General features: G+C 35.8%; 1 protein-coding gene across 1 annotated transcript in view; it reads right to left on the reverse strand.

The window, feature by feature from the left end:
- Window positions 1-468: 468 nt before the first annotated feature.
- Window positions 469-22,680, reverse strand: part of arhgef15b (Rho guanine nucleotide exchange factor 15b) — a 32,546-nt gene continuing 10,334 nt past the window's right edge. Inside the window, exons 3-16 of the mRNA XM_073828317.1 lie at window positions 13,887-14,639; window positions 12,609-12,660; window positions 12,419-12,474; window positions 11,069-11,322; window positions 10,382-10,542; window positions 9,875-10,027; window positions 9,635-9,764; window positions 4,978-5,052; window positions 4,473-4,565; window positions 4,067-4,221; window positions 3,682-3,846; window positions 1,579-1,664; window positions 1,331-1,435; window positions 469-1,224 (exon numbers count right to left, since the gene is read on the reverse strand). Coding sequence (XP_073684418.1) covers window positions 1,061-1,224; window positions 1,331-1,435; window positions 1,579-1,664; window positions 3,682-3,846; window positions 4,067-4,221; window positions 4,473-4,565; window positions 4,978-5,052; window positions 9,635-9,764; window positions 9,875-10,027; window positions 10,382-10,542; window positions 11,069-11,322; window positions 12,419-12,474; window positions 12,609-12,660; window positions 13,887-14,639 — 2,402 coding nt within the window. The 3' untranslated portion in view covers window positions 469-1,060. The remainder of the gene's footprint in view (window positions 1,225-1,330; window positions 1,436-1,578; window positions 1,665-3,681; window positions 3,847-4,066; window positions 4,222-4,472; window positions 4,566-4,977; window positions 5,053-9,634; window positions 9,765-9,874; window positions 10,028-10,381; window positions 10,543-11,068; window positions 11,323-12,418; window positions 12,475-12,608; window positions 12,661-13,886; window positions 14,640-22,680) is intronic.

A 22,680-nucleotide genomic window follows, 5' to 3' on the forward strand; every position in this document is an offset into this window, starting at 1 on the left:
AAACTGTTCACAGGCCTATTTAAAATGGGATAAACTGCTAACAACAAAAAATATATCATGTTTTTACAATAAAAACAAAGAGTTTAATGTGCATTTACACCAACTTCCACACATCCAAACACAGTCTCACAAAACAAGAGGTGTGGCTGGAGCATTCCACATTCAGAGAAAGCGTACACCGTGGAATACACCATTTCTGAGAAGTCAGCAAATTGTAAGCATGAATCACAACAGCGTTTAATATCTGGAGCAGATCATGACACTCTCAAACCCCAGAGATGAAAAACTGTCATAATTTACTTACCTTCATTTCATTCTAAACAGAAAAGAGCAGCATAAACTTAAAAAATGCATTTTGATTAACATTTCCCTTCGTTTTCAACAAAAGACAAAGTTATACAGGTTTAGAAGCACATGATAGTGAGCAAATGATACAAAAAAATATATGTAGACATCAGTCCAACTGTATAAAAGCATTTAATTTTAATGTACCACAGCATAAACACATTGTTAATAGTAAATGCAATCTGATTTGTGCACATGCAGTGCTTCCATTAAAAACCGAAGACTAGTCATGCAGGTCATGCCACACATCTTGATCAGAACATGTGATATTTTTTACCAACCTACCAATCAGATCATGTGATATGTTATCATGTGACATACCAAGTGCACCATTTAAAACACCTGCTCTGCTTAACTGGAATTTCAGTAGTTTGACATTCTTAAAAGAAGTGTTAAACATTCCAAGCATACCTGTATACACACACACACGCGTTTCTGAAACAATTCCATATTAGGATCCAAAACAACTGAACATTTGAACAAAGTGGACAAAGTTGAACAAGTGGCAAAGAGGCTTTTGTGTTGTACAAAGTCAAGACATACAACACTGGGTTTCCTACGTTCTTTGTTTAAAATTCCAACAGAATTATATTTCTGATCCCGAAAAGGATGTTTAAGACACATTAAAACACTTCCTGTCAGTTTTAAGTCTGTAGTTTAAAATCCTATTCCAATTTTAGGAATTCTCAATCAGCCAGAATGCAGTTTATTTAGTCTATGTAATACTCCGAGTCTTGGAGACAATGCCGGCAGCCTGGATAACACGGTATCGTTCTCTGAGGTTGCGCCGTCGGACATGCTCGTTGGTGATTTCCAGTACATTCGCTTCGGGAAACCAGCCTTTCTGTCCATCGGATAGACGGATTCCCTCATACCATCCTAAAGAAGGCAAGAAGCGATCAGACGGATGAACAAAAACAGGGCTGGGACACATTTTAACATGTCAGATGTGTTTTCAATAAATGGAAGTTTTAGCATGACACACCTTCATTGGTTTTACGCACAACGTTGATGATCTCCGTGCGCTCTAGATTGAGTTCATCAGCTTGGTTCGCCACATATTGCTCCACACACTGCACCTGAGGGCAATCTGTTATACAAAGACACACATATGATTAGAAAGAAAGTTATCTGGTGAGGGAAGTGCATGTGATTGAAATCAAAGGCAAGCACTAACATGTCACATATGAGTGTAAACCTGAGTGGTTTAGAGATATAAGCACCCACACTTACCCCAGTCTTCATATATGACTTCCTCTTGATCATTGTTGGGGTCGTCGGGATTCGGGAATGCTGCCAACCATCTATGCTGGTCAGATCTGATTGGAGAGGGAGAGGAAATTTGGGATCAGTAAGATTTTGAATGTTTTCTAAGAAGTCTTTTCTGCTCATCAAGGCTATGTTTATTTGATTAAAAACACAGAAAAAACTCTAATATTGTGAAATATTATTTCAATTCAAAATAGTGGTTTTCTATTTGAATATACTTTAAAATCAAATTTATTTCTGTCATGCAAAGCTGAATTTTCAGCATTATTACTCCAGTCTTCAGTGTCAAATGATTCTTTAGAAATCATTCTAATATGCTGATTTATTATCAACGTTGGAAACAGTTGTGCTGCTCATTATTGATTTATTTTTTAGGAACCTGTGATACTTTTTTCAGGATCCTTTGATGAATAAAATGTTAAAAACAACAGCATTTATTTACAATAGAAATATTTTGTAATAATCTACTACCACACTACAAAGTTTGGGGTCAGTAAATGTTATCTTTCTTTTTTGTTTGAAAGAAATTAATAATTTTATTCAGCAAGGATGTGTTAAATTGATAAAAGGTGATGGTAAAGACTTACATTGTTTCTATTTTGAATAAATGCTGTTCTTTTTAACTTTTTATTCATCAAAGAATTCTGAAAAAAGTATCAAAAACTCCCAAAAATATTTAGCAGCAAACTTTTTTCAACATTTATAATAAATCAGTATATTAGAATGATTTCTGAAGGATCATGTGACACTGAAGACTGTGAGTAATGGCTGATGAAAATTCAGCTTTGCATCACAAAAACTAATCATATTTATTAGTATATTCGATTTAAGTATGTTAAAATAGAAACTGCTCATTTGAATTGCAATAATACTTTTATTTAGCAAGGATACATCAAATTGATCAAAAGTAAAGACACTAATCTGGAAAAGAATTTCTTTTAAAAACTAATTGTTAAAAAACTATATTTTTTAAAATTGCCTAAACACACTGAGATTATTATTTTTTTATTTGTTTATTTATTTATTTTAATTAATTAATTTGCTGTTTTTTATTGTGTAATTATATTAGTTTTATTATATATAATATACTATATTTATTTCCAATTGTTTGTAGCGCTTTGGGCACTAGAAAAGCGCAAAAAATGTATTATTATTATTATTTTGAATTAATTAATTAATTATATTATATTATTTGTTTCTTTTTTCAAAGAAAAAACTAAGCCTGCATTTATTTGACCCAAAGTACAGCAAAAAGAGCAAAAATCTGAAATATTTTTACTATTTAAAATAACCGTTTTCTGTTTGAATGCATTTTAAAATGTAATTTATTCATATTTTTGTTAAATTAAGTTTCTTTGATGAATAGAAAGTTCATAAGAACAGCATTTTTCTGAAATAGAAATATTTTGTAACATTATAAATGTTTTTAGCATAACATTTGATTAATATAAAGCATTCTTGCTAAATAAAAGTATTAATTTCTATCATTTCTTTAAAAAAATAAAAATAAATACTGACTCCAAGCTTTCAAATTTTATTTGAGCTTTTATTTCAGATAAATTCTGATCTTTGGATCTTTATAGTCATCAAAAAAATCCTGAAAAACCTGTTTTAAATATTGATATTAAAAATAATAAAAAATAAAAACTTTGCTTTGATCACAGGAATAAATTACATTTTAAAACATATTAAAATAGAAAGCAGTTATTTAAAATAGCAACAATATTTCACAATATTACTGCTTTTGCTGTATTTTGGATCAAATAAATGCAGGCTTGGTGAGCAGAAGATACTTCTTTAAAATACATTAAAAATCTTACTGTCCAAAAACTTTTGACTGACAGTGTAAACACAGCCTTGGTAAACATGTTCAAAAAGTTAAAAAAAAAAAAAATTAATCTTACTGACTCCAAATGTTTAAACACTACACTGAAAAGACTTGTAAATTTGAATTACCAACAGAAAAAACAACATAACAACATTGGGCTCAAAACATAATGGAGCAATGAACATGTATCATGGATGAGTAAAATAAATAGTATGCAGTTTATTTATAACTCTACGCACTGTGTAGGAGCTTTCAAAACTCTCTCCATCTGGCGTCCCTGGTGATTCTCCAGCAGGGTCAGACAGAAGCAGTTCTCCAGGCTGGGGACAGCTGTGTACTCCCCATAAGGCTGCACCTGGACCAGGGAGCGATGGGCATGATCGAGAACTACATACCGCTCAGAACTACAGCACAGGAAAACAGAAGAAGAAATAAATGAGTGAAGTCTGATTCAAAAATGAGATTAACTAAACAATAAAGAAACAGGTGAGTCACTTTTTATAAAAGATAATTAAAAAGTGAATACATGTAAGTGGCATGTAAATATAATGCAGTGTGTTGTAAATTATAACCCACATTAAACAGAGTAAAGCCATAACACAAACAGGTTTTTCAGCTTTCTACCTTTTCTTGCTTGCAATGACAAGCAGGTCATTGAAGAGAAAGAGGTAGACGGGGCTAAACTTGGGGCGGAGGTTCAGGAATGTCCCTCCTCTGTTCACTTCCTGCAGCTCTCCTCGTTTCTCCAAGTAACGTGTTTGAGAAATAATTGGCACCGCCTGAATAAATGATTCAATGATGAGGCAACACTTAAACAAATGAATAGATAAATTAAAATAATTATCATTAAATATATAAATAGTAAGCCTAGTAAGTGAGCATGTGATATTCTCGAATCATGCTGGATTACATCAGGTTCAAATGAACTTTTCATTATTAAAAAAAATACAAAACTTTTCACTAGTCGTCTTAGAATTTTAAATCCCATTTGCGACCATCTGTATCGTTAATACATAAATCAATTGCTCACCTTTAGTTTGTCAAACTCCAGCATACCATTAATCTGAATCAGTTCCTCCATCTGCTTCATTTTTCCAACCTGAGTATTGCATTCTTCAATAATCTGCGAGGATATGAGTGACATGTTATTTAAGATCACATCTGACAACACAAATAGCCGTAAACAATACGTACACAGGCCAAAACATTCTTTCCGTGCAGACCGTTGAATCTGAATGCATGACAAACATATTAAACATGACCTATTTTTGTCCCTTTTTTGCCTAATGCTTTAAAATCCACTTTATCAAATATGGCACGCTTATAAAACACATATTTCTAGTGACCCGTCCTGCAGTTTTCCACTCTCTCCCCCTCTTTCCCCTTATTTTTGCTGTCTTTTCCTTTCATCTTCCTCTCTAATAGGCTATTCTGGGAACAATGAGGGCTAGTATGATCATGGAACATTGGGTGAGGAGTGGCTTTATAATGAGAGGAAAAACAAGGAGCATTTACTGTGACCTTGAGGTGTTTACCTTGGACACAGAGTCCAGAGCTTTAGATGCTGTTTGCTCCTTATCTGTCCCGACGGCTGTTCTCTTTAGGATGTTCTGATGGAAAAATAAAACAAACAAACAGATTTTTAAAGGTGACATATTATGGAAATCTGACTCTTTCCATGTTTAAGTGCTATAATCGGGTCACCAGTGAAAAAGAACAACCCAGTAAATTTTAAAAAATGTGTAAAAAAAACGAGCCGCTCAGATTTCGCTCCCCCGTGATGTAGAATCCTTCAACGCGACAAGATTCCAGCGACAAGCAATTTGGGTGTCCACACCAGACTCAACGCAACACAGTGACGAGATAGAATCATTCAAATATCTAAAAAATCTGGCGTAGGTTTAAGGCAATTTTTGATATCTAAGACGAGTTGCTTACTTTGTTTATAATTAGTAAGGCCTGAGATTTTGCACCCTATGGGGTCTCAGTGTAGAAAGTCAATGGACTGAGGGAAGGCATGCCTCGACTGTAACTTAACCTGTGGGTGTTGCTGTTGGACAGTGTTACTTTATAAAAACGAGTGACTTTTAGACTTTTAAAGGAAAAAGTCCACTTCCAGAAAAAGAATTTACAGAAAATTTACTCACCCCCTTGTCATCCAAGGAAAACATTTCAGTAATTATCTCCATATAATGGAATCAATGGTGCCCCCAAGTTTTAACTTTTAAAATGCAGTTTAAATGGAGCTTTAAATGGCTTTAAATGATCTTAGCCAATGAAGAAGGGTCTTCTAGCAAAACGTCATTTTTCGAAACAAATTGACAATTTCTATACTTTTTAACCTCAAACGCTCGTCTTGTCTAAGTCTGCGTGAACTGTTTTTTTCCGGTTCACAACGGTCAATACAGTTAGGGTATGCTGAAAAACTCCCGTCTTGTTTTTTTCTTCAACGTCAAAATCGTCCTACTGGGTCGGTACTTCTGCAGCGATTTAGGATGATTTTGAAGTTGGGGAAGAAAATGAGATGGTTTTTCAAAATACCCTAACTGTATCGACCATATTGAACCAGAAACACACAGACTTACGCCTGTTTCACACATACTCCGTCTGCAGTGCGTATGCGTTTTTTTTCCGCACCCATGTTAACGGATTAGAGCCTTCACACTGCACGCGGTTGCTGTCGGGCAGTACGTCCCAAAGCGGTGCGTTTGCAGCAGTGCAGCGATCGTTTCGGCACAGAATCTATTTTTTGCTGTGCTGCATTGCGCTGCATGCGCTGAATTAAAGTGACAGCGCATTGTTCGCTGTAAAAATGAATATGGATTGACACGGAAATGTACCACAAATGCATATAAATGCAGTCTACTGTGTTTCACAGTCAACACGTGGCTTTTTGGCTAGGTTTAAAATAGTGCAGTTTTAAACAAACAAGGCAACATAATAGATGCACTTCTCCAGGTAGAAAAGTTCTTTAAAAGATTGTTTTTAATACAGATTTAATGCGAAAGAAAGGCACAGAGAGCCGACTGTTTCTGTCTGTGGTAAATTTGAATTTAAAATATTTCTGATAGCCCAATTTCAATAAGAAAAGGAAGCTATAGCCTACCTATGCTGTTTAAATGTGTTGCAACTTGCTTGAGCAACTTAATATACAAATCTAGAAGTCAAGTGCATTGAATAATACGTTGTTTATAATACGTTGAGTTTAAACGTGAATATATCTAGTATTATTGTATTAGTGTACTGTACTGTGATAAAAGAGTATCACAATCAAAGACTATAGAATACCCAAGACATGTCACTCGTATAGTTTTGAATTCCACGCTCATTATGGCCGCGAAGCCCCGCCTTCTTAATGGAAGAGCCAATCGTTGATTAGTAAAGTCAGCGCGTCACTGCAGCTGCCGTTAGAAGTCCCGGTTGCTATAGAAACGATCGGCGCTCTAAGACGTGCGCACTGGCTCATTTAGCAGGAAAAATAAGCGTTTTTTAACGCTATTGGAGCTCAAGGAACCATATTTATGAGGCACTTCTTGTTGGATTTCGTTGGAGATTTAGAATATGAAATTTAATCGTAAGCTTGGTGAACAGTTTTGGAGAATTTGATGTTTCCCCATTCAAACAGATAGGAGCTGCACTTGAATGCCCGAGAGGAGTTTCAAAGATGGCCGCCGAGTGACATGACTTGCCTTAAAGGGACTTTGATCACAATGCTGAAAAAGCACGTTTGTATTTGAAATCAAAATAACGGATAAATGATGTGTTTGTGGTAAACAGCCGCGGATCAGGAACAGACTGCAAACGCGTCCTGTGTGAAAGCAAAACGAGTCCGTGCTGCTTCTGCATCGCATACGTAACGCACACTGACTGCATACGCACTGCAGACGGAGTATGTGTGAAACAGGCGTTAGACAAGATGAGCGTTTGAGGTTATAAAGTATATCAATTGTCAATTTGTTTCGAAAATGATCATTTTGCTAGGTAAGACCCTTCTTCCTCGGCTGGGATCGTTTAGAGCCATCTGAAGCTGCATTTAAACTGCATTTGGAAGTTCAAACTTGGGGCACCATTGACATCCATTATATGGAGATAATTCCTGAATTTTTCCCTCAAAAACATAATTTCTTAACGACTGAAGAAAGAAAGACACAAACATCTTGGATGGCAACTAGGTGAGTAAATTATCTGTACATTTTTGTTCTGGAAGTGGAATTCTCCTTTAAAAGTCTAATGTCATATTTGCATTGTTTTATTTTTGTAATATCAATCATTTTCTCATTTATTTTTTAATTTAATTTAATTTGCCTCCTTGGATACTAAGTGACTGATACCATCTTTGTTATGGAATACCCTGGTTGGTTCACATGGAGTTTAATTTATTTTCAAGATCTGAGGTAAACTATCTGTTGTTGCTTTCGGTATGACATTAAGGTCACGCAGATTGATATTCAAACTCACTTTAGACACGTTTAACTTTGAATAAGCACATAAGCATTACCTGAGATTATCACTATCATATAGTTTGTCTTTATTCCATGTCGCGGAAATAGAAACCGTTTCTACAATAGAAATTTAGCTTTTCACCATCGCGGCTAGTTAGGACAAAACCTCAGATTAACATGGTAATGATACCTTTTATCACGTGTAGTTAAGACAGTGTTACTTCCGCGTTAAAAAATAAGGTGGATATACAGTCGTGGCCAAAAGTTTTGAGAATTACATAAATATTGGAAATTGGAAAAGTTGCTGCTTAAGTTTTTATAATAGCAATTTGCACATACTCCAGAATGGTATGAAGAGTGATCAGATGAGTCCTTCTTTGCCATGAAAATTAACGTAATCCCGAAAAAAACGTTCCACTGCATTGTTAAGAAGGCTTCAGGGCATCCAAGAAAGTCCAGCAAGCGCCAGGATCATCTCCTAAAGAGGATTCAGCTGCGTGATCGGAGTGCCACCAGTGCAGAGCTCGCTCAGGAATGGCAGCAGGCAGGTGTGAGCGCATCTGCACGCACAGTGAGGCCAAGACTTTTGGAAGATGGCCTGGTGTCAAGAAGGGCAGCAAAGAAGCCACTTCTCTCCAAAAAAAAACATCAGGGACAGATTGATCTTCTGCAAAAAGTATGGCGAATGGACTGCTGAGGACTGGGGCAAAGTCATATTCTCCGATGAAGCCTCTTTCCGATTGTTTGGGGCATCTGGAAAAAGGCTTGTCTGGAGAAGAAAAGGTGAGCGCTACCATCAGTCCTGTGTCATGCCAACAGTAAAGCATCCTGAGACCATTCATGTGTGGGGTTGCTTCTCATCCAAGGGAGTGGGCTCACTCACAATTTTGCCCAAAAACACAGCCATGAATAAAGAATGGTACCAAACACCCTCAAACAGCAACTTCTTCCAACAATCCAACAACAGTTTGGTGAAGAACAATGCATTTTCCAGCACGATGGAGCACCGTGCCATAAGGCAAAAGTGATAACTAAGTGAGGCGGGTGGACAAACAAAAACCCACTAATTCTGACAAACTCCAAGAAGTGATTATGAACGAATGGGTTGCTATCAGTCAGGATTTGGCCCAGAAGTTGATTGAGAGCATGCCCAGTCGAATTGCAGAGGTCCTGAAAAAGAAGGGCCAACACTGCAAATACTGACTCTTTGCATAAATGTCATGTAATTGTCGATAAAAGCCTTTGAAACGTATGAAGTGCTTGTAATTATATTTCAGTACATCACAGAAACAACTGAAACAAAGATCTAAAAGCAGTTTAGCAGCAAACTTTGTGAAAACTAATATTTTTGGCCACGACTGTACATCTATTTACAATTTTTTATATTTTTAAAAGAAGTCTCACCAAGGCTGCATTTATTTGATCAAACAGTAAAATTGTAAAGTGTTGCAATTTAAAACAGCTGTTTTCTATTTGAATATATTTTAAAATGTAATTCATTCCTCTGATGGCAAAGCTGAATTTTCATTCCGAAAAAAAAAGAGAAATCATTCTAATATGCTAATTAGATGCTCAAGAAACATTATTCTTTCATCAGTGTTAGAACGGTTGTGCTGCTTAATATTTTTGTGGAAAGCATATACAATTTTTCAGAATTCTAACATAAACAGCATTTATTTAAAACAGAAATCTTTTGATATAGTATAAATGTCTTTACTTTTCTAACACACGGATTATGTTATTCACCCACCTCAATGAGCATTTTAATGCGTGTGATTCGCTGGAACGGCAGCAACAGGAAAGACATAAAGGGCAGTCGTTGACAAATGGGCGACTCCTGGAGCCGGGTGATTACGGTCGCAAACTGAGTGTTAGTTTGCCTGTGACAGATATAAGGTAAGAGAATACAAAACACATTTAAATGGATAATAAAAATATTAGATGAAACAATGAGTCCTTGCTTGTGTGTGTAGAAGTATGAGTTTCTCACATGAGATTACTGTAGGTCTTCTCCTGATAAATCTGGTTTCGAACATAGTCTATATACGCAGGGAAATGATGCTGGGCATGATAGTGGATGATGTCACAGATGTCAGAAATGATAACGCTGTCCTCTAGACGATCCTCCAGGTCCTTTAGAAACCTGTGAATATAAATAGACAATGGTATGGTATTTGTAATGTAATTGATGTTTGTGACTTCTATGACTTGTTTTACAGGCTACACTGCATTGTCGAAGCATTAGACTATTAGATGATGATGAGATTTCATGTCTAATAGTTTTGTAATTATTGTAATAAAACATCAAACGCTGCTGTCTCAGCAAATTCTGATGGGTTACAGCTGGAGAATCATTTGTTGCAGTACAATGAAAATGCCGCTAATGTAGTCTATGGAGTTTATGTATATGAACTAAAGCAATTTGCGTGGTTCAGGCAGTGCCAGTTCAGCAAATGTAAACTGTAAATGTCTTCATTTTACACACACAGGCACTCACCTCTCGCTGACCTCTTGGATGCGCAGAATGTTTGAGAAGAGGGTTTTTTTGTCCATGTTGATAATAGTGTCATTCAAGTCACTTGACTCCATAAAATGCTCTGTTAGCACACGCAGAGAGCGCAGATACGACATTTCTGATGTAATCACCTCGAACATGCTCTGCACACAAAGAAAGGAAACATAATTATTATTTAAATGCAGTTTGCTCAATTTCGCAAAATCTTGAAATTTGTAGTAATAGTCGTTATTTTTGTTTTCTTTGGGCACACAAAGCATTCTCGTAGATTTATAAACTATAAACATTCATGGACTATTTTAACAATGTCTTTACTGCCTTTCTGGGCCATAAACATTTCAGTTGCATTGCTATCTACGCAGGGTCAGAAAGCTGTCAGATTATATCAAAAATATCTTAATTTGTGCTCCAGATGAATGAAGGTCTTAGGGGTTTGCAACGACATGAGGGTGAGTAATTAAAGACAGAATTAAAATTTTCGGGTGAACTATGCCTTTAAGACTCTTTGTCCTTCCTTTCCCATCCACCCTTTTTTCATCCTGTCTTCTCCTACAGATTTACATCCTTTTTATCTTCTCTTTTCCTCTCAACTTAATTTTTCTATATCCTCAAACACATACATGCTCTCCTCTGCGTTCTGTACCATGTTCAGTGGGGATTTCTGCTCACCTCTTGGTACTTGCACTCCTCTGGACTTAGGGTTTCCAGGACCCCACTTTCTAGTACTACTGACTGTTCTCGCCATAAATTGCTTTGCTTAAGATTTGAAACACTATTGGATCCGGGTCGTTTTTCTCCTTTCTCTGGGCTGGACGTAAGGCGTGGGTCCATCTGGAAGTCCATGCTGGTTTTACTGATGTTGCGACATACTGTCCTCCTGATCTCCTTGTGTATATAGGTTTCTGTGTAAAACTGATACAGCTCTGCAAGGAGCAGACAATATGGCATTAAATTCAAACCCATAAAATCAATTCACTGAAACTTTTTACTAATGTACAGTGGAAGCCAAAATTATTAGAACACTAGTATTTTCACCAGCTAAAAAATGATTTTAAGTCAGTTTTTCTAACTTTTGCTGTAGTGTGTCAGTAGAAAATATCAGTTTACATTTCCAAACATTATTTTTGCCATTAATTGTAAAAATACAGTGAGATTTTTGTTTGCACAAGGAGTCGGACAACAGCTAATGCTCCACAAAGAGATCTGATCTCATCATTATCCAGTCTGTCTAGAATCACGTGAAGAAACAGAACAAACAGAGACAGACTAAATCCAGAAGAACAACGTGGCATTTCTCCATTTCCAGTCACACCAAATGTTGAATTTATTTAGTTAATTGATATAGAAAATGTATTTCTGAAACTATTTTGACAGCATCCTCATTTTACAGCAATTTTAGACAAGTGCCTAAAACTTTTAACAGTTTTGTAGCTTTGCAGGTAGGTTTCTTCAGCGCAAAAAAATGCTTTCCGTACTTAGATTTTTTGTTTTTTGCTAAAATTTCAAAAAAATTCTTAAATCAAGAAGGATTTTCTAGACAAGTAGAAATTATTGTCTTGTTTTCAGAAAAAAAACAAGTCAAAATTAAGTGTGTTTTTGCTTGAAACAAGCTAAATAATCTGCCAATGGGGTAAGAAAAATAATATTGTTTTCTGTTTGAAATAAAATAAAAACTTCTTACCCCATTGGCAGATTATTTAGATTGCTCTAAGCAAAAACTCACATAATTTTACTCAAATAAAATCTCTCTGGATTATTACAAGTAATGGCAAAATGAATGTTTGAAAATCTGAATTGATATTTCCTACTGACACACTACAGCAAAAGATAGAAATAACTTAAAATCATCTTTTAGCTGTTGAAAATACTATTTCTCTAATAATTCTGGCCACCACTGTACGAAAGACATCATTCATTACAATTTCTTCACAGTGTTTTGTGATTCTTTCTTAACTTTCATGATTCTGTTTTAAAATTTTAATTTTAAATAGTGATTTATTGAATTAGAAAAAATTATACCATCCCCAGCATCCAAGTCAACAGATTTTTGGCGACGTGGAGCAGCTCGTGGAGGTCTAGAGATGAGACAGAGATTGAGTTACAAGTGGTAAAGACAAATATGACAGCTGTGTGCCTATAATAATAAATCTTAAGAGAGCAGAAACTGTTTGAGAAATTAAAGAAATATAAAAAACATAAACTTATATACTTCTCAGTGGATCCACATTTTTCCCCATCAGTCCCTGCAATGTCATTCTCATCTGTTGATGTTAAGAAAGGAGAAAACAACAATTAAGTTTTTTGTTATAAAACAAATACACAGAAATTGACAAATGTCAGTCTAAAATACTTAATCCACTTAAAGAAATGCTGCAAATACATTTTACTTTAGTAATGTAATGCATTTCTGAGTGAAACTGTATATTCAACAAAAAAAGTATGACAGAACGGATTTTATCTATCAGGATTGATTGGATTCAAAATCTGTTCCGAAGAAGAAAGTCATATATGTTTGGAACAGTATTGTTTGTTTTGTTTTTTTCAATTGAAATAAAGCTGAAATAAACTTAAATATAAATACTTGATAAAAACTTCACAATAAGGTTACGTTTGTTAACATTATTTAACTGTATTAGTTAGCATGAACTAGCAATGAAAAATACTGTAAAAATAACTGTAAAAATGCTGTAACAAATGTATTGCTTATTTTTAGTTTTAGCTAATACTTTAACAGTGTTAACTAACAGAACCTTATTGTTTTACTTTAAAATGTAAATAAAAAATATAAATGCTATCTTGGCAACTAACTGAAATAAAGGTTATTTGGTAAGTAAAAGTATTGAAATGATTAAATCAAAAACTGAAATAAAAATAGAAATATTTAAATTAAAAGTAAAATGACAAAATCAAATTAAATTACTAAAATGAAAAACAAAAAAATGAAAATATAAAAATTAAACGTAATTCAAAATATGAATAAATACTAAATATATTAATAACACTAAAACAACACAGTTTGAAACATTTAAGACATCATTTTCAAATTTAAGTGATTTTTTTATTCAATTTTTGTTCTCTTTAAAGGCATAGTTTACCCAAAAATGATTTTTTTTTTTATTAATTTCTCAGTCTCATTTCGTTCCAAACCTATTAGACCGTTGTTCATCTTCAGAACATAAATTAAGATATTTTTAATGAAATCCGGGATCTTTTTGACTTAGACAGCAACGCAACTGACAGTTTCAAGACCCAGAAAGGTAGTGAGAACATTGTTAAAATAGTTCATGTGACATGGAAAGAAAACAAAAACTACTTTATTCAACAAGCTCTTGGATTTCATTAAAAATATCTTAATTTGTACTCCGAAGATGAATGAATGAGGGTGAGTAATTAATGACAGAATTTTCATTTTTGCCTGAGCTATCCCTTTAAGAACATAAATAGAGTCTATTGTGATTTCATGTTGGCTTTAAATTCCTTTATGTACCTATAGACTTGAGAGAATAATTGCTGAGGCGTCTTCCGTTCTCATAGGTCTTGGCTGGTGGTGTTGGAGGAGTTCTTGGTGGTCGAGGGCTAGCAGGTGGGCTGCACTTCTTAGGGGGAAGCAGAGGGGAGGAAGGCCGTGCTAGAGGCTGAGGCAGAATAATGCGAGGAACCCTGTTGTCTAAAGGCATTCTGGGAGGAATAGCCGGAGGGGTGTCCTTGCTTACAGTGTCCGACCCCTTTTGAGGTCTGGGTGGAGTGACCACCTCCAGGCTAACGTCGTAAATAGACTCTTCTGGCTCCTCCAAAGTCTGCACTTTGGGGACGTTTAGAGGAGTCTGGGGAAATGGGACAACAGAGGCAATCAACGACGGAGGTCCAGGGTCTGATTTCCTCCTCAGCTGCTGCTCTATTAGGTTACGAGTCTCCTGAAACTTGTCTTTTTTAATTAGCGGCACCTCCTTCTTGTTTTTGTCTTCAGCTAATGGCTGACACAAAGGCTCTGGCTCCTTATTTGACTTGTCTTCTTTCTCTTCCTCCTTTCCGTTTTCGTTCTGATCCTCCGTGTCACTGTACTCAACTTCATCATCCTCATCCTCGTCATCATCTTGCTCGCTTATTGGCACCCAGACGAGCTTCATGCCTGGCCTCTGCAGGTGACATACACAGCCGCAGTTCTTCTCACACTGAGGCTCTGGAAGAGGGCTGGAATCCCGCTCTGCTCGCAGTTTGCCGCCTTCTTTTCCATCAGGAGCTAGAAGAGGACATGGATTATGGTCAGGGTTTGAATTTGTTTAAAGGAAACCTACTATGCAAAAATCACTTTTATAAGGTGTTTGAACAATATATATATATATATATATATAATAATTTTTTTTTTTTGAATCCCAATAAATCATACACAGTCCCTCTGAACATGCCACTTCAGATTTCTCCCTATGTACACATCATGGTAGGGAGAAATCCCACCCATTTGTGATAATCTCTGCCCTAATATCATAGACACACTTCTCACTGAGTGAGAAGCATCAGTCTGCCACAGGGGTGTGTGATATATATTGTCTGCGATAAAAACATAATTGTTGCTTTAGAGATGTGCAATTTAAAATTATCTAGTATATTGCAAAAAAAATAAACAAAACACACCTAAAGAGTGTGTGCATAATGTTACATTACGTGAAGTCAAAGACTATGGAATACCCAAGACGTGTCACTCCTATAGTTTTGAATGGGGAAAAATGCAACGCTCATTATGGCTGCAAAGCCCCGCCTTCTTAATGAAAGAGCCAATCATTGATTAGTAAAGTCAGCGCATCACTGCAGCTTCCGTTAGAAGTTCCGGTTGTTATAGAAACAATCAGTGATCTGAGACTTGCACTCAGTACTGCACATGCACACTGGCTGATTTAGTCTAAAAAAAAAAAGCTTTTTTAAAGGGATAGTTCACCCAAAAATAAAAATGTGTATCTGCTTACTCCCAGGGCATCCAAGATGTAGGTGACTTTGTTTTCTCAGCAGAACACAAACGAAGATTTTTAATGAAAACCGGTGCAGTCTGCCAGCCTTATCATGGTAGTGGATGGGCACCAGACTTTTAAAAGTAAACAAAAACATGCACAGACAAATCCAAATTACACCCTGCGGCTTGTGGCGATACATTAATGTCCTAAGACACGAAACGATCGGTTTTTGCGAAAAACTGAACAGTATTTATATCATTCTTTACCTTTGATACACAGCCACGTCCTGAGCACGAGTTTAGCATCCGGCTCGTGACATGTGAATGCGCTCTGGCGTAGAATACACAAACACCGGAAGCGATCTGTCACGTGTATACGACACTCATTGTTTACACAGTGCACAGAGATTGTGGGTATAGCGGCTATTCAAAATGGTAATTACTTGCGCTTATCCCGATTGTTCAAACCGATTTAAAGCTAAAAGATTGCGTTTGCTTGCGCAAACTCATCCGGGACTTTTCATTGATTTCTCCTTACGCCGTTTGCGCATTCACATGTAACGAGCCGGATGATAAGCTCGTGCTCATGACAGATGGTTGTGGCTGTGTATCACACAAAAATGATATAAATACTGTTCAGTTCCTCGCAAAAACTGATCGTTTCGTGTCTTAGGACATCAATGTATCATCACGAGTCGCAGGGTGTAATTTGGATTTGTCTTTGCATGCAGACTGCACCGGTTTTCGTTAAAAATCTTCGCTTGTGTTTTTCTGAGGAAACAAAGTCACCTAGATCTTGGATGCCCTGGGGGTAAGCAGATAAACATCAAATTTTCATTTTTATGTAAACTATCCCTTTAATGCTACTGAAGTACAAGGAACAATATTTATGATGCAGTTGTTGTCAGATTTCATTGGAGATTTCAAATATGAAATTTAATCCTAAACTTGGTGAACAGTTTTGGAGAATCTGATGTTTCCCCATTCAAAAAGATAGTAGCTGCACTTGCATGCCCGACAGGCATTTCAAAGATGGCCACCGAGTGACATGACTTGCCTTAAAGGGACTTTGAAGTCTAGTAAAAACGCATAGAATGCTCACATAATTCAAGATATGGGGGCAGAAAATAGTATATAATTAAATAATTTCATATAGTTAATCAATATCCCTTGTGAAAAAAACAGCTAAAACGAGCATAGGCTAGTTGGCTGGTTTTTAGAGGGGTTTTGGCCACTTTCCCAGGCTGGTCAGGCTGAGAAACCACCAGCTAAAACCAGCCTGACCAGGCTGAGAGACCAGCTAAAGCCAGCTACTTCCTAGCCTGGTTTTAGCTGGGGGTTTTTTTTAATAAGGGATCACATGAAGAGTGACATCTTTTCTTTCAAAAATCAGTATGACCAGGCTGGGAGACCAGCTAAATCCAGCTACTTCCAGCTTAAACCAGCTAAGACCAGCTAAGACCAGCCAACCAGCCTAGGCTGGTTTTAGCTGGTTCAACGTGTGTAAATACAGCTAAAGGGCACTTAATATGCAACTTCTGCAAAGATGAATTTTGTTGATACTGATTTCATTTGTTTGGTAACAGTGTAAATGTATTATTATAATTGATGGATTTAGGGGAAAAACACTGTTATTTCATGCACCTGTCAAGTTTGAGATTTTTGGCTTTTTGGTGTTTCAGACTAGTGGAAAGAAAACACCCAAAAGACACTGTTAAGTGTTTATTTTATAGCACTTTATCTATTTGTGTCAATAGATTTCAATTACAATCCATATTTTTAAAGGCTGTTTTCTTAAAATGAGTTTTTTCTCCTAGACTGTGCCATAAATCTCCACTTCAGTAACACTTACACACACCAGACTTTACATTTTATTCCTGTTTATATCCTGTCTATAGGGATTTGTTCATATATAGTTTGCTTGATTTTATACATTTTACTCCCCAAAAAATGGTAAAATTTCTAAGTTTTTTTTTTTTATTATAGCACCGATATGAAATATCACCTTAAATGTGAGAATTTGACTCAAAAGATGATGCACACGTTTAGAAAAAATGGCTTTATAAAGGTAAAAATGCCCATAAAATGTCAAAATCAATTAAAACTTATTGGGAAAGAATAATTTATATCACTGCTGTGAACTGACCACACATAATATGAAGATTATTACAAACTTTAGGAGTCAGCACGGTAGTCTTTAAGCACAATAACACACACAGCAAAATATTGTCTAATTATTATTATCGATAAAATCCCAGAAAATATCGCTGAGATATAAATTTTTGTCAGTACTGCACACCCCTAGTTTGCCATTACTGTTTTCTTGCTGTAGCTGCTGGAGATATACAATGTTAGCACCAAAGAGGAATTTCAAGTCTTATGTTTTGTTATGCACCAACAAACACAGGAGTCTCCATAGACACCCTCCATCTGAGCCGCTGAGGACACTGCTGTTAAATTTCATTTTCGAAGGAAATGTCCTGGGAAAAATCTGTAAAGTCCCCTATATGTTTAGGGATCAATACCAACACTTTGTGCATGAATGTCAGCTCCAGACCTAGTAAGTCTCACACGTTTGTTTTCCAAATTGCCTTTCTGAAAAAGCTTCTTGGCACTCTGTAAGACTAATGTTGCTAAAGCTACCACTGTCTCTGCCTGTTTTTACTGATGCTGCCTTCACGTGTTACCAAAATGATCGTAAATAGGACTGTGGTAGTTCAAAATTGCATATGAAAGCAATGTGAAGTCAACCGCAACGGCCCCGTTTTGGCTTGTACCCTAAAAGTGGCCATTTTAGCAAGCTATTAAAAATGATCTATTGGGTATTTTGAGCTTGGGTTATAAACTGCTGTGGTATTTATGAATTAAGGCAAGACACTACAGGCAAACCTGTTTTTTTTTTTTCTCTCTACTATGTCAACAAAAGGAAAATATTATTATGAATATGGCTTTCTCCAATATTCAGATTTCCAAACAAATTCACTACCAGTCAAAAGTTTTTGAACAGTATGATGTTTAATGTTTTTAAAGAAGTCTCTTCTGCTTACCAAGCCTGCATTTATTTGATCCAAAATACAGCATAAGCTGTAATATTGTGAAATATTTATACCATTTCAAACAACTGCTTTCGATTTAGACATTTTTAAAATGTAATTTATTCCTGTGATCAAAGCAATTTTTTTAACATCATTACTCCTTTATGATGCTCTTTATCAGGGGTCACCACACTCGGTCCTGGAGGGCCGGTGTCCTACAGAGTTTAGCTTCAACCCTAATCAAACACACCTGAACCAGCTAATCAAGGTCTTAATAGGTATCCATAGGTTCCATGTGACGTCACTGTAGTTTATCGCCGCCATTTTTGTGTCCGCGCTACCTGTTTCAGTCTATGGTCACAGCAGCCGCAACTACCAGAGGAAGATCAACAAAACTCCCAGACTGTTCACAACAAGTATACAATATGCCCGGGATATGTTGTTCAGTTAGCTGTAAAAACAGTCATCAGAAAAAAAAAAACTAACAACAGTTTTATTAGATCTCAGCAGTGCTCGAAGTGGGTCGGTATGCATATAGCGTACCGGTGTCATTCACGCAGGTGCTTTCCAAAGCAGGGTTTTTTTTTCGGCACAATAAGAGTACTGGAATAATAATTAAATATTGACTAAGATTGTGAATCAGTACATTATAACGAAAATAATGCCTTAAAATGAAAAGAAACATTTTTTTGCGATTACATCATTTTGAACCGATCAACTCGTAAGTCCAAAGATTTAGTAAACAAGAAAGCATTCAAAGAGCAAGTTCAAAACAGTGCTAATGCAGAGAATAGTGACTTACAGTACATCCAGATGCCGTAAATTATTTGTTTTCATTTGGCTTAAGAGCAAGAGTGTTTTATAGTTGAAGGTGTTTTAGATTATGCGGTGTTTAGTGAATTATGAAAATTAAATAATAAACGCTAAACTATTGTACTACATAGCGTTCGTCATTGCAACGCCTGCAGTAAAGTATATACATGTAAAAGGGTTCTCAAAAATAATCATATTTGTTTTGCTAAAACTATTTATGTACAATTACTCTAAAAATGATTTGTCATACAAAAATGGCACACAAGTTACACACAAACCATCGTCCCAAGTAAATGGTACCATTGTGAATTGTGACTGGCTGCACAAGTGGTGTAATAAACTAAATTAAACTAAAATGTTATTGCAGCCATATAGCTTGAATGAATAAAAATGCATATTTTAAATAAAGAAATCTCATGCTTTTGGTGCTTGAATTTGTGCTTCAATAATGAGATCCAGTTTTAGGAATACACAAGACGTGAAAGACGTCTTCCCTCAGGTATATTTTATGTTTTCTTGGCTTGCTGGATGTTGCGCTTATGCTCAATAATCTCATTTTTTTGCATTCGCCAAAACTAATTTGCCGACATCTAAGCTCGGACTGTGGGAATTAGTGCCGTCAGCGCGAGTCCCGTTCGCTGTGAAGTAAGTTAGTGACCAGCCGGCAGAGGATTCTTCAAGGTCTTAAAGCCTTCATCGAGCGACTACGTTCACAACAATTTACACTTTTTGTCCTAAACATACAATCAAGTCAAATACACAGTGTGGGAAGTAGTAGTAAAAAGTAATTTCTTATTTCAATTTATTATTAAATCTCATTGAGATGCGCTGTGTCTGTTGTCATATCGGACACAAACATGGCGGCGAGCATAGCGGAAGTGACGTCTTTGGTACCCATGAATACTTAAAACTTCCAGGCAGGTGTGTTGAGGCAAGTTGGAGCTAAACTCTGCAGGACACCGGCCCTCCAGGATCAAGTTTGGTGACCCCTGCTCTTTATGGTCACATGCTCCTTCAGAAATCATACTAATATGCTGATTTTCTGTTCAATATTTTATTATTATTATTATTATTATTATTATTAATAATATGTAAACAGTTGAGTACATTTTTTTAGGATTCTTTGATAAATAGAATGATCCAAATTTCAGCATTTGTCTGAAATAAAAACTTTTGTAACATTATACGCTATACCAATCAAAAGTTTGGAGTCAGTCTAATTTTTTATTTTTTTTTTTGGAAAGAAATGATTACTTTCATTTAGCAAGGATGCTTTAAATTGATCAAAAGTATTGATAAAGACATTTATAAATAAATTACATTTTAAAATATATTCAAATATATATACAGAATTTTACTGCTGTACTTTGGATCAAATACATGCAGGCTTGGTGAGCAGAACAGACTTCTTTAAAAAACATTAAAAATCTTACTGTTCAAAAACTTTTGACTGGTAGTGTATATGAAACAAATATAGTAAATATAATAAGAGTACATTTCTAAAAACCTTTTCCTTGCAGATGCTCTTTTACATCTTTAGCCCTTACATAAAATTATTGTAAACAAGCAGCAGTAAAGACTGATCTACAACCCCTAGTAGTCTCATGTATGTCTTTGCAATGCTCTAAACCAGGACTGGACAACTAGGTTCCTGGAGAGCCACTGTCCTGCAGAGTTTAGCTCCAACCCTAAACAAACATACATGCATGTAGCTTTCTAGTGATCTTTAAGACATTGTTTAGTTTGTTCTCCAGGACCGAAGTTGCTCTTGAAAGGCTTCATATCCTTTTCCATTTCCTTCATATCCTTTCCCATTTCCAGTGTATAAGATCTTAGATTACCATCTCTTGTCTGCTTCGACTGGTGCACCTCACCCTTTGAGCCCGCCGTTATCAGTGCCGTCAACTTCTGCATGGAACCTTTGCGCTGTGTTGATCCCTCTTCCCCCTCCTTAACCCGCAGATCTTCAATGGCATCAAATACATTTTGCTTGATCTTGCCAAATGCCCTTTTTATCCCTTCTGCCATCTCACTACACTACTGACCTGCTTGAAACTTGAAAACTTGGAATCTGGACTAGCTGAATGCATGAACCTAAGGGTGGGACTCTGGTTTATTACCCCAATTATTGTCACGATCCAGGCGGGGTTGAGGTGTGGAGTAATGGAGAGGAGAACCGGAGTATATAAACGAATAAAGTTTATTAAAACAAGACACTGTAACTAAAGCAAACAAACAAAAACCGGGAGTATAAGATGAACACATGAACACAAGCAAACAGAGGTAACAGCAAGCATTGACGGACAATTGGGGAGTGCACACACAGACTCTTAAATACACTGAAACGGGGGTGTGGTCACAAACGAGATAACAGGATGACGAGGGAGAAATACAAATATGGGCATAGAAGGAACCAAAAGGACTAACCAAAAGGGGGAGAAACAAGGACTAAACCAAATGAACTAGAAACATGGGGGGAAAAACACTAGGAGAACTGAACAGGACAGGACAAAACACAGACATAACCCTGACAATTATCACGTAAATTACACAAAGGCCACTTTTATGTTACTGACTCCAAGACAGTCAAACTAGCTCAGTTCACAAAATTGTCATTATAAAAGAGTTTTATGAACAATACATTCTCTGATTATGTCCAACAGGAAAGTAAAGTAAGATAAAACAAAAAAAAAGGTCAAGATTTTTCCTGTTTTGGCTCTTAAACTTTGGAACAGCCTTTCTGGTAATGGTTATTATCATAATCTAGACAAAAGGCTCAAGTCTTTAGTGAGGCAGTTTTACTAACAAAACGTAACATTGCTTTCACATGACTTAGTACTGCACATATAATACAAAAAATATATTTTCTATTTTCTGATCATATTTATCCAATTGTTTTGTCATTTAGTGTTTGTTATGAGATAAAAGAAAAATGTAAAATTCCAGAAATTAGGGTTTTCCACCAAAAAACAACTATATAAACACCATTCTGGTAATATTAAAATTAGTCATGCTGTTCAACCCTAATACATATTGCGGAAAAAACGCTAAACAAATAAAGCCTTCACTTCAAAGTGGTTAGATATCTGGTGATTTTCTGCAGGTCACTGAGTCAGAAAAGTCACAGACATTTTCTACAACACATTGTTATTCCCTGTTATGAAACGTATTATTCAATTTCTCAGAATTAAATTGTACAAGACACAAACCATTATATATATATATATATATATATATATATATATATATATATATATATATACAGACTGCTGTTCAAAAGTTTGGGATCAGTAAGACTTAAGGTCTCTTACGGTCATCAAGGCTGTATTTATTTGATAAAAAATACAGAATATAAACAGTAATATTGCGAAATGTTATTACAATGTAAAATAAATAATGGTTTCTATTTTTTTATACTTTAAAATATAATTTAGTCCTGTGATGCAAAGCTGAATTTTCGTTATCCATTACTCCAGTCTTAAAGGAGA

This window comes from Garra rufa, chromosome 22 (genome assembly GCF_049309525.1).
Source record: "Garra rufa chromosome 22, GarRuf1.0, whole genome shotgun sequence".
Lineage (NCBI taxonomy): Eukaryota > Metazoa > Chordata > Actinopteri > Cypriniformes > Cyprinidae > Garra > Garra rufa.